The sequence below is a fragment of the Limulus polyphemus genome, unplaced genomic scaffold (assembly GCF_000517525.1).
Source record: "Limulus polyphemus unplaced genomic scaffold, Limulus_polyphemus-2.1.2 Scaffold4539, whole genome shotgun sequence".
NCBI lineage: Eukaryota > Metazoa > Arthropoda > Merostomata > Xiphosura > Limulidae > Limulus > Limulus polyphemus.
In genome coordinates, this window is record NW_013670149.1 from 25,734 (window position 1) to 38,673 (window position 12,940).

The following is a 12,940-nucleotide window of genomic DNA, read 5'->3' on the forward strand; positions in this document are numbered from 1 at the left end:
CTATAATATAGGGAACAGAATTAGCCTATTTCCACCGATAACTTTGTCACACAAAGAACTGATTAGCATACCTCTACTGTTAATTTTGTCACATAACAAATTGAATACTTCTGTCATTAATTCCATCATGTGGCATGTTCACAATAAACCAGTAACACTAGAGACAATAATAACACCTAGAATTCGAAAGAGAGGCTACATCCAAATTAGTATTTTTTTTTATTAACACTTAATCTCTGTAGTATTGGTTGTTTGTTTGTTTTTTGAATTTCGCGCAAAGCTACACGAGGGCTATCTGCGCTAGCCGTCCCTAATTTAGCAGTGTAAGACTAGAGGGAAGGCAGCTTGTCATCACCACCCACCGCCAACTCTTGGGCTACTGTTTTACCAACGAATAGTGGGATTGACCGTCACTTTATAACGCCCTCCTGGCCTGAAAGGGCGAGCATGTTTGGTGGGACTGGGATTCGAACCCGCGATCCTTAGATTGCGAGTCGAGTGCCCTAACCACCTGGCCATGCCGGACCTCTATAGTATTGTAACGTGTTCTGTTGTCGAAGGGTTCTTTTGGTAAAAATAATGCGAAGTCTAGTACACATAGCGATAACGAATTCATTTATTTCTCAAACATTGTTTGTTGTAGGTGTAACTTCATAAATTATGTTTGAACAAAAATTTCAAAACTAATGTACGCTTAACTCTCCAATAAACTTATTTGAAAAATTTCCTCGCTAATCAATCATTATTAATTATGCTGGTTGACTCACCGCCTAACTCACTAAATGACACTGAAGACTCAAAAATTCCCCGGTTGTAGTAATTACATTGGACTCTCATTACCTACTTATTACAGAAAGTTTCTAGATGTTGCGTCATCATGACAAGCTCCCTCTAGCAAACAAACAAATTAAAATATAGCTTACAACAACAGCAATGTGGTATTTTTTTTTATGGGTTATTTTATAAGCTTGTATTTGTTCATATATAATATCTCAAATAGTTGTAGTGTTTTATACGTATCTATCGAAAATATTATTAATGTTTTGTCTCATTATTATGTTAAACTGATAAATTGTGACACGGATCTTTATTTCTGATAAATGGAGAACAAAAAAAAAATCACGTCATGTTCCTGAAGTGGTTAACCTGAGAATTTTAATGGTAGACTTGCTAACACTAATTTAAACGTTCTTACAATGAGATCAGTGGTTGCTAAAGGAACACCGTTGTCCCGCCAAATCCTATCCAACTAGCACCACTGTTTCCCAAATTCTGTCCATATTCATCTCAGTTTTAAAGTAAAACACAAGTTAATTAATTTATCGACTTGGTCAAGCTATCCAAATGAAATGAATGAAGTGTTGTACGTTTCATTAGAAGATGACCACAGAGCCAAAATTTGGACAGGGAGGATTTTGCAGGAGAGTACCATTACCTACATCGAATCTCTGAGTTATTTTCAATAATAAATTACAAAAAATTAAAACACCGTTATTTTTACGAATAAAAGGTCAAAGAAACCTAACGTACATCTTTAAGAAATACTACTACTAATACAAAAGCAAGCAAACATTTGTAGAACTCCAAAGAAAATTTGAACATAAAGACAGTTCAAAAAAATTTGAGTACACGGTCACTTTGTTCGTTTTTGATGTTTTTTTCAACTGCAAAATAATATGGTCAATCTATAACGATAAACATATAATAGGTTATTGCTTCAAAATAATTTTAAATTCTTTCTTGTGCAATAATACGTAATTTCCTATTTTAAGACTTTAAACATCGAATTTAAAATTTGGTTACTTTAGTCCTAGTCTCGACAAAAATACATTTATATATATAAGTATGAAATATGTATATAAAATGTTTTTGTGCTCTTACATTTTTTTTGTAACAAAATAGTTTACAAAACTAAATGAATTAAGCTAACAACGTGAGATGTCTTTTAAATGGCTTTATTTCATTTATACAAATAAGATAATGCCTGATGCCAAATATCACAAAAAAAACCAAAGAAATTAATGTTTTGATGAATGGAATTAGTTGCTTGATTACTCGTCAAAATGAAAAGCGGTTGAAATGAGAAGTACCTTGAATATTATTAGGATCTAGGAAAAAATATCTGGTTATTAATTTATGAGGTTACATACAAAACACCATCTAATGAATTTTAATCATATTAAAATTACTTATAGATTAATGAAATTAACTCTTAAACATCTATTAATATTTGATGAATCCTACCGACTGTAAATGAAACTAATATTTAAAGGTTTCAAACCTATACTACAGACTAAACCTTATTTCATTACTGACACTAAGCAAAACGATAGGTTGGGTCACTAGCCATCAATTTATTTCTGTTATATTCTAGGTTGGTGCATGTTTTAATTATATTTTGCAATTATGTTGAAACAATCCATAGTTAACTGCTGGAAAACCAAATCATAGGAGAAAAAAAAAATACAAAATATTTCATCTAAAAAATAACACGTAATTTTAAAATATTTGTAACAAAAATCAACAGGATAACAGAAAAAGAAACTTAGAATCTGAACACGGTACAGGTTGACTAGCTTAAAACCCATTACTATAAAACTGTTTTAACTGTACTTTATATACACATTTTGCAGTAACTATGGTTCAATGGAGTAAAGCAATAAAAATCCTAGTAACACATATATTCCAGAAACTCATGAAGAAACACTCTCTTGTCCTCAAGGATATCTTGAAACACAAACCAAGATTTAATGGTAGAGAAAAGATAAGTTCATTTAGCCAGGGAGATGATATCATGGTGTAACCATTTTAACAAGTTTTCACTTCCAGGCAGAAAGGAACTACTTTACAAGGAACTTGTAGATTGTGGAAGAGTCTCCAATTCCTTCATCAAAATTAGGCGGAAGAGCTTTTCATTTCTTCATCATTATGTAAAACACTACTGAAGAGTACGCAGTTCACATCAAGACCTTGCAGAATATTACTGTACTTTCTTCATCATTATCTGTAGAATATATTGTGGAAATGCTTCCAATTTCTCTATAAATATCATGGGAAGAGTGTGTGTTACAGCAGTCTGCATTTCTTTCTTTCTTTCTTTAGAGGCTTGTAGAATATTACTGTACTTTCTTCATCATTATCTGTAGAATATATTGTGGAAATGCTTCCAATTTCTCTATAAATATCATGGGAAGAGTGTGTGTTACAGCAGTCTGCACTTCTTTCTTTCTTTAGAGGCTTGTAAAATATATACAATGGAAGAAGTTTCACATTTTCCATCATGTTCTATGTTAAGATCAGAAAGAAAAAAGTGCAGACCAGCTACCACATTTTTTATATAATAACTAGGTGATAGAGCTGTGACAGTGTTTCCATTCACTGACTTCCTTCTGCACTTTAGTATATAAAATCTAACAGTACGCAACGCGAAAAACTTCATAAGCCATTACTTGCTTTGCAAGTTAAAATACTTTGGTATACAAAATCTAAAAAAAACAAAAAACATTCATATTAAAAGAAAAAACAACAGTTTTATTAAGAAAAGAAACTTCAGACAGAAAATGATTAACTTTCAATAAAATATGGTCTGTTTCACTATTAGATAGTAGGTGGTTAGCCTATTTTATATGAATATTTTAACTTCTTCAGTTCAGATCTCCATAATAAAAATGATCAAAAGTAATAAAAAAAAAGTGTTTGTTACTGTTATGACATTAATATCTTGGCTGGCGAAGCATGATCTGTTCACTGTTAGTTTAATATTATGTCACAATAAGACTGGTGATAATTTTTATCGCATCTTTCTTTATCATGTCAATCTTACTGCAATGTAATATCAAACAAACTTGTGTCAGTTCTTTTTATCTCTTATTAACTATCTTTAATAATTATAATATAGAAGTAAACCTGTAGATTTCAGTGCTAATTTGACCTTACTTGCAAAGTTTAAAATTCTAACGAAACCAACATTATTTTTCTTTTAAACACGCCTTTCTAGATAGACGAAAACGTCGAGTTATCAAATCCTTTTATTTTTAGAGCTACTCGAGGATAAGCTGCCTTTTGTTGAGAACAATTTATTTATCAGTAGGCAGGGTTAATGTAATTTCTAACAACGGTAGCTCCAGTTAATTTCAAAAGTTGTGGTAACATAACGGTTACAGAAATAGAGAGATGTTTCTTTAGGTGAAGCTGAACTAATCTTAATATACAATGGGGTCAGTATAAGTTTCCAACTATGTACATAATATTATTCTTACAATTCTTAAAATGAAACTTGTTAGTTGTATAAAAAAAAAATCATTCCAACTTGAGATTTGTTGCTACTGTCTTCAAAATTCCCCTATAACACATTTTGAATCTGTCTTTTTCTTTCTTGAAAAACGTCCAACAAAATATGGTACCTCCCAGCATTTTACTTTCTAATTCTTTTGCTTAAAAGAAAGACTTTAATATACCCAATAAAACATTGCATGTTTATTGCCTTAGCAAATTCATTTGTACTTGAAACAGATTCAAAAGTTAAAACAAAAGGACAAATGTGGCTAGTTTCTTCATTAATCCAAACAAGTACAGTAGGGAAACTCCTAGAAGAAAAATGTACGTAACTGTTACATACTATACGTTCATGTAAAATATTAACTGTAACTCTAAAACCTGTACGTGCATGTAACTGTTACATACTGTAACTCTAAATAAAACATACACTACCTGTAATGTTTGCACCACTGTACCTTATATTTTTATAGAACACTATTGTCCTGTTTTGTTTGCTTATATTCATAAATAAAAAAGTTAAAATATGAGCTGGATAAGTATAATCACTATGAGTATAAATATGCTAAAAAAAACTATCTAAAAATGAAGAATAAAACACTCAACTCTTTCAGAAGATATGCTTCAACAAAAATTAGTTTGTTTTTTTTGTGAAGACATACACAGCCTTGTAGCTAGCATTCAAAAAAAGGTAAGGGTTTGATATTAGTATTTCTGCCTTGAATGGTACCTTAGGCTCAGTTAAATAGCTAGCTTGAACCTTCCAAACCAGGGACAGGCAATATGCTAACTACTAGGTCAAAATTGATCCATTGATCAGTCAAATAAATGTTTGGATCTTACTACTAGATTGATTAGAGATCTTTAAATGTTATTCATAAGTTTTACTTGGTTAAAATTAATTAACTTCTTTTCAACTGATTACCAATTCACATTCAGTACAGGTTATCTTATAACCACATCCTGAAGTTATCCACCTTAGCAAAGAATCTAACTAAAACAAAACTGCTTAAAGGATGTTCAAGATTACATTCAAACCTTCATTCTGTATATATTAAAACCATTTCTTTGTTAGGCTGTACAAAGCATGTTATATACACAGATAACATTTTAAATACCAAGCAACTAGAAAATGTATCTTCTGGTTCTACTCTATTTGGGGAAGACTGCCGATTTCCTACAAAACTTGCCCACAGAACCAACTTGAAGAAACAAAAAGGACGATAATTTCTACACAAATCTTACAAGAAACGATTTTTCTACAAATTTCAACTTGCATAGCTTAATAGTCTGTGAATTAGATGAGTTCTAGTATCAACTAATGAATGATAGTTATAAAGCTATAAAATGTAGTAGTATGAATCTCTGTCAAAATGCAAAAAACCTAGATTAATAATTAACTTTCTCTCTATATATACGTATATTACAACAGTGAGAATATAAAGAAATATCATCACAAAAACAGAGAGCCAGAGCCCTCTGCATTCTTTCTTTTTCAAAGGCCCTTCAATATGTCTGGCAGGGTAACTTTTTAACACTGTACTCCATGTCGATATCATGACTAGCACTACAACTTTGAGTCTTCATCAAACATGTAACACACACAAAAAACAACAACTATGTTTCTAAACAACTTCCTCGTGTTAAAAGAATCCGTTAGATTTTGCATCACATCCAACAATTGGTTGTCACACCTTCATTGCCGAAGACATGACCCTTACTCTTCCATATCCCAGAAAAGTTGAGGCAAACACATCAGTAGACTAAAGCTTAACATCCTAAATTTGGACTCTTACACTATTCTGTAGCTATTGAGCTCTTATTGTTATTGCTTCTTCAGAAAATCATGCAGTAAATAGGCTTCTGAAGAAAAGAAACCGAGTACTAATTACCAATACTCGTTACTGTTTGCCTTTTCTTCTTAAATGCTTGAACTTATTGGTGTTTATTATTTATATTTTTGAAGAGAAGTTACTTATACACAATCTGTAATCAAAAACAACTCTAAATTACAAAAATAAGCCTGAATGAGAAGATAAACACTTCAACTCACAATGGGAAAGCTGCTTTTGTTTTTCTTCTTTCATTAGACTAGGCTTGTTTCTGGCTTTAAAAAAGACATTTTTTTTGCTTGAAACATTACCAAGGAAATAAAACACAACCATAGTTTATTAAGGTGATTTATCTCCAAAAGTCTAAGTTATTTACTTTATCACCTTTGCATTTTTCTAGTTATTCATATGATCTGTATATACTAGAGAGATCTAAAAAAAAACCAAATGTACACACCTACTGCAGTAGCCAAGCCACGCAAGTGAAGTACATTAGAACAGAAAGATATTGAAGAGCACATAAATATCAATTAAAAGCTGTAACTGGTGGGTTCTTGCTCCTAAGAGGTAGGTGATAAAGTTCATGTTTTCTACAATTTCAACTTTTTTCCACAAGATTCAAAGCCCTAAGCACACTTATAAATCATTTCACATATTCCTATGCATCACAACCACATACATTTGTTTGTATTGCTGGTAGCAGTATCTTTGGCATTCTGAGAGATTAGCCTAGTATTGCTGTCGTTAAAGAGATGGCGCTGTTTTTGCTCTGATCCGGAAGCACCAACGAGGCAGCAACCTTTCCTTATGTCGGTATCCAGAACTTTCCTTGAGCAACCAATACAGATTTCTATGATGGCTGAGACTTTGTGGGAGTTGTGGGGGCATTAGCTGTCTGACTACTTGCATCCACCCCCTCACTGTTGTGGACTTCTGGGAAAAACCTCTCTAGAGCACAGAACAAAATAATTTCTGTTTACAAGCAATAAAGTTGTACACTAGTACGAATAGTAACAATATGTGTGTGAACTGCCCTCATATTATAGTGTATCAAAATTAATGTCTTACAACACAAAGCTATAGACCTATAGAAGTCAAACACTTTAAAAATCAGTCTTAGCTATATCAGATTAGAAGCTCTGAATTTAAATCTTCACAGACAACTTGAGAAAATGTACCAAACTAAAAAAAAAAAAACTTTAATTCTAGTCACACCATATGAAAACAGCCTTCAATATATAGGATTCACATTAGTAGATTACCAGATAATGAGAGAAACTTAGAAAAACTCACACCTTCGAAACTGTCTTAGTTACAGTTTCATTTAAAATGTAAAAAGTTGATTACTTCATGGAATCTACCTTCTCTTCTGTAGAGATACAGACACTTCAATAAATTGCATTTACATATAATATTTCCTCAGTAACAGAAGTATAATTTGAAAAAAGCACTAACACACCTTCATCACCGAGAAAAAGAATTTAGTACAATTATTCTTCAGTTAACTAACCTTCAGCCCCAATAATGTGTGGAGGGTCAGTTTCTGGGTTGGTGCCATGCATGAGACCCGTAATCATGCTGTAGTCCATGTTATCATCAAGAGCTATAAAGGGGTTATTCCAACGAGGTATCGGAGTGGTCCGTGGGGTATTGCGAGGAGTGGTCATCGGGGACGTAAACATGATGAAGTTCGTTGGACTGATGACCCCACTAACTGGGCTGACACTTGAGTAGGAAAACAGCTGGAAAATTGTGAAATCAATGAGAAAACATTTAATACGAACATATTCTTATTGCTGTGGAACCTAATGTCTGTGGTTTATGTTTGATTAATATGTTTCAGTTTGTAATTGGTAGTCAGTTAACTTGCTTCACTTTATGACTAATGTCTGGTAAACTTACTGTAGACTTCTGATAAACTTATCAACTTTTTTGTGACAAATACATCAGTATACAGTAAAACATATTAAAGATGAATCATTCTTTAAACTCGTCTTGCGTCTGAATTACTGACTAGTAAATCTGGTTCACAAAAATGTTATGATCAAAATATTTTAATATTCAAATTTCTGTTAAATTAGTTCAAAATCTTGTGAACACAAATATACACATATATATGAAGCTCTAAAAGCATGTGAGCAAACCTGTGATCCATACCTGTATCTCAACTATATAAACATGGCACTGAAGGTGTTTATGATTAAAACTACCTTCCATACATTTTAGTGGACTTTATGCACTCGAAGCTGAGGTTTAATGTCAACAAAACTGTGTTTCAAACTTATGAATGGACTATAAATACCTGACGCTGGGGGTTAGGAGCAATTTTGTTAGTAGAGTAAAAGCCGTGTTCTTGTTTACGAATGGTCTTTACATACCTGAGGCTGAGGATGAATGTGAGCAAAACTGTGTTCTGGCCTAGCTAACGTTGTAAACGGGCTGCTCATTACAGACCTGCTTACAAGGGTAGATTCTTGGGAACTGGATGACAGGCCCACTGTTATCAATTGTAAAACTTAATCAACATTTTAAATTTAAAAAAATGAATGAAACAAATCAATTAAGGTGCACTAAAATATTTCAGTCAACATCACAACAGAAAAAGAAAACAATCAACATTACATTGTTCAGTTCCGAAGTTATAATGTCTACGATTCCCATGGGCATAGGAACACTCAAATCGCCCACATCACTGGTTTTTAACTGTGATGTAAGTTAATTATATATATATATATTAATAACCTGAACGTATTTATCAATCCAGATAAATATGATTATCAATTAATCTATACAAGCACATAAATTAATACAAATGTAGGTACAGTTGCTATTCCATATTCTTGTGGTTATTTACAAATGCTTCCCAATAACATAATATATATTCATTAAGCTAAATATAACAACTTTTACAGCTTAAACCACAGCTAAACTTACCCACAGATGTTGTGGAGGGTGGGGATATCTGTTCCCTGATGTCTCTATCTCCCGTACTGCTGGGCCCTGGAGTATCAGGATCCGATGTCACGCAACTCCCGGAGGTGGCAGGTGGACTCGGAGATGTTGGACTCAAGTCTGAAACAAAGAACAACTTTCGTATCAGAAAACTAGTTTAGATAAAACTCTACACTTTCTAACATATAACATCTCTTCTTTTAAACAAACCACACGCTTATAAATGATCACTTCAGTCAGCCGAACTTCACGGTATTTTTCTATCATACTCTTGACATGTTTTCCTTTACTACGTGTGTGTGTGTGTGTGTTTGTCTATATATAATAAATTAATGAAGGGTGAATGTCTTAAGTTATGGTTCTATCATAGTTAATCGTCTCTTACAAGCATGTTGGTTCAACGTGTTACTGCGATACATCCTTAACATTCTACTCGTGCGTCTCATGATGATCCTTTAGTGTCAATAATAGAAGCAGATCTGAATACCTGTTAAATCTGCATAAAATATTAAACAAAAAATGTGTACTTACCTGTACATCTAATGATGGCAACAGGTCTGGCCATCGGAGCTGGTGGTGGAGGAGGTAACATAGCACTGGAGTAAAAGTGGAGCTTGGATGGACTTCTGTTCCCGGAGTCAGCTGTGGACTGAAACCACGAGTTCTTAACTACATGTTATTTACATTAATTCTACATGTAAATAAAAGGATGCCAGAGTCCTAATCTATTTTTGTTCCCTTTCATACCAGGCAGTTGTTTTAATCCTCTGAATAATAAAGCATCCTATTGTACGGTAGCGTTATCAGCTCAAGTTTCCTAAATATTAAAATATACGTAACCCTTCTAAAACTTTATCAAGTTGAAGATTCTATGCATAAATAACTCCAACAAGTTTTTTTTAGCTACACATTTAGAGTCATACTGTGCCAGGCAAGTGTGGATTGGTCCACCAGGACACCGGAAAAAGACACTCTAAGAAAAGTATGTAAAAAAAATAGATTAATGCTCTGTCAGTACAATGTAGGAATAATTATTTGTCTATTGCCATTACATTAACATATAAATTAACATGCCTGTTAATTCTACCAATAATTATGTGCATCAAAAAGGTTTACTTGACAATATTTCTGTTGAGGACGTTATCTCCTATCTCGTGAAGGGCTCCTCTGTTCTCAAAATTACTGATCATGTGAGCTATGTACGACTAGTGTTTTAACACTAAATTACATATACTTCTTAAGCATGAATGTTTGTTATTTTTAACAAAAATTTATGGATGCCCTCTAGTTTGTTTTTTTTTCCAGTAGAAATTTAAAGTCCAGCCTAATCCTGATTCCAGGGTTAGTAACTGAAGCTAGTTTCCACATCCTTACCTGTGGAGATGGTCCACTATTGCCTTCGGTTTCCTGACACACTAAGTTTACAAAGTCTGACAGAGCGTCACCATTCTCCTGATACTTGGGGCCTATATAATAAGCTGTAGATGACCCAAGATTGTGGGTTGGAGGTGATATATTCAACGAATTATGATGGGAAGCAAGAGCTGGTGAGAATAAATATAAAGAAAACCTATTTATTTACCAGTAAACAGACTCCGAAGTGTAAATAAAAGCTACAGTTCTTTGAAGAAGTCAATTTCACAAGCACAACTTGCCAAAGAGAAATTTTAAAATAATACTTCAAAAGGTACATTATGCACGCCTTCTTTTCTAACTTAAAATCGTTCTTCATATCCTTAATAGTGTTCTTTCTGTACAACACTTTCTGACCGATCTCCCATACCCGTTTGATTGTTCTAAACACTGTATTAATCTGCTGTAAAATTAAAAAAAAAAAAAGGCTGTAGCAGAAGTTTGAACCCAATAGGAAAATAGACATCACATTCGTAAAGTTAAACAAACACATTTCTAACGTCAGTTGTACATATTTCAGGAAAGAAAATACCCCAATGGCTGTTAATGGCATTCAATTTAAATAATAAATAAATTAAGAATAAATTGTGTATTTTCCCGTAGGGGTCCAAACTTCTGGGACACACTGTACAGTAAGACAATATGGTTGTTACTTAAGCTAGAAGAATTGATTTGTAAGTTATGCTACAATAATTTATCGAGATATTTCTTCTGTTATCTATCATTTTACCGTAGATTTCATCCACATTTTTGTTTTAATTGTTGAGTATATTATTAGAAAAATAATTTAAATTGATATTGTTTCCTCATACAACTAATTGACTTTTTTGAATTCTGAAAATATTAGATAGTTACAAAGTTCAGCTAATTTTGAATGCTGTGTGAAAAAAAATGTTTCATTTAAAGCTCTTCAAATCAGTGAAAAAAAACAATAAATAGAGAGAAGACTAGGAAGACAATGATTTGTTCCATTTACTGCGGCTTTTTACTAACTGCTACACACGATACTGTGTCCATTTATTACTATGTCTTCCAATCAGTTTAACTTCCGTTACCCTCTCTTGAATGTGGGGAAACAACCCCCTTGTCTGGCCTGACAACATCCTGATGTTGAAGAACAATATCCCCTGGGGGAGGATTAAGCGGTCCTCTGTTAACTGTTACAAAACTACTGGAGGCTTCAGACTTCACCTTACCATGGGGAGAGTGAATGGGGGGAGGGTTCCCTGTTCCTAGTTGAAATAAATAATATCAATATTTTAAGCCAAAACATATTTTATATCACCAAAGAATAGTTTTCTAAACAAAATTAGTGTAATTTAAATTACATTATACTGTGGTAATCAAATTTTATACAGTTTCCAGGCAAGATTTGTCACATGTCAGGCAAGTGCTCTCTCAACTAAGCTAACCCACTAGCAGTTCCCAGTAAGGCACATTTAATAAATTAAACTACCATAATATTCCTATTTTGTAAACCTTAGCACTTTGTTTGTTTGAAAACAAGTGTTGTATTCTTCATTGTACTCTCATTTTTTCATAATCTAAACATCTGACTATTTCACTTAGATAGTAGCATTGAAAATCTTCTATAAATAAATTAGCTCCCAAGTCTACTGCGTGGCTTTACCATTTGTAAACATCAAACAAAAGCAGATAACTTACGAGAAGTAAAACTTTCTGAAGACGACACTTTTGTTTATATCTACCATTACATGACATTTGTAAATCATATTGGCAAAGAAGTTAAATAAATCAACTGTTGTACGCATCTGGCATCGTACATGTAAACCAGATTTCATTCTCAACTTTTTTTTTTACACTGACAACATAAAGTAAAGGAATACAGTAAATATTAATAGACCTTGCCGGATAACAAAAAAATACCCAAAAAACTAGTCACAAGTCATAAGCTGAGACAAAGCAAGTTTTCAGGTAAGGATTATTTCCACTGTCAGATAATTATGTTCAAACAAAATTAGTGATTTATTCACAATCTATTTGATAGAGTTATGGTTATGTTAATAATAACTACCTAGTGTAAAACAAATTGTAAATAGTGATGTTATTACTATCCTATGCTGCATCACAAAAATTTACTGATCAACGATAACGAATGAGCTAAGAAAAATAAAAACTTTTTTTTTTTGGAGAATGTTTCTTGAAAAACAGACCAGAATCCCATAAACATTATTATTGGGATCACAACTTAAATAGTGTGAACAGTGAGAGTACCAAACAATGCATTCTAGACTTAAAATAAGACCCAAAACTCAAGCGTTTTCGAATAGTTGACTATTCTTTTTTGTTCTCCTGAAGAAGAATGCTCAATTATTCGAAAGCGCTCGAGTTTTGGGTCTTATTTTAAGTCTAGAATGCATTGTTTGGTACTCTCACTGTTCACACTATTTAAGTTGTGATCCCAATAATAATGTTTATGGGATTCTGGTCTGTTTTTCAAGAAACAT

The 12,940-nt window shown here is 32.8% G+C and overlaps 1 protein-coding gene across 5 annotated transcripts in view; it reads right to left on the reverse strand.

The window, feature by feature from the left end:
* Window positions 1-1,937: 1,937 nt before the first annotated feature.
* LOC106471319 (nuclear factor 1 C-type-like) overlaps window positions 1,938-12,940 on the reverse strand; it is a 30,316-nt gene continuing 19,313 nt past the window's right edge. For all 5 annotated transcript variants that reach the window (XM_013931916.2, XM_013931914.2, XM_013931915.2 and 2 more), the window contains 7 exons: window positions 11,528-11,704; window positions 10,434-10,603; window positions 9,591-9,708; window positions 9,042-9,179; window positions 8,486-8,604; window positions 7,618-7,849; window positions 1,938-7,055 (listed from right to left, as the gene is read on the reverse strand). In XM_013931916.2, the coding sequence (XP_013787370.1) occupies window positions 6,958-7,055; window positions 7,618-7,849; window positions 8,486-8,604; window positions 9,042-9,179; window positions 9,591-9,708; window positions 10,434-10,603; window positions 11,528-11,704 (1,052 nt within the window). In that variant the 3' untranslated portion in view covers window positions 1,938-6,957. The remainder of the gene's footprint in view (window positions 7,056-7,617; window positions 7,850-8,485; window positions 8,605-9,041; window positions 9,180-9,590; window positions 9,709-10,433; window positions 10,604-11,527; window positions 11,705-12,940) is intronic.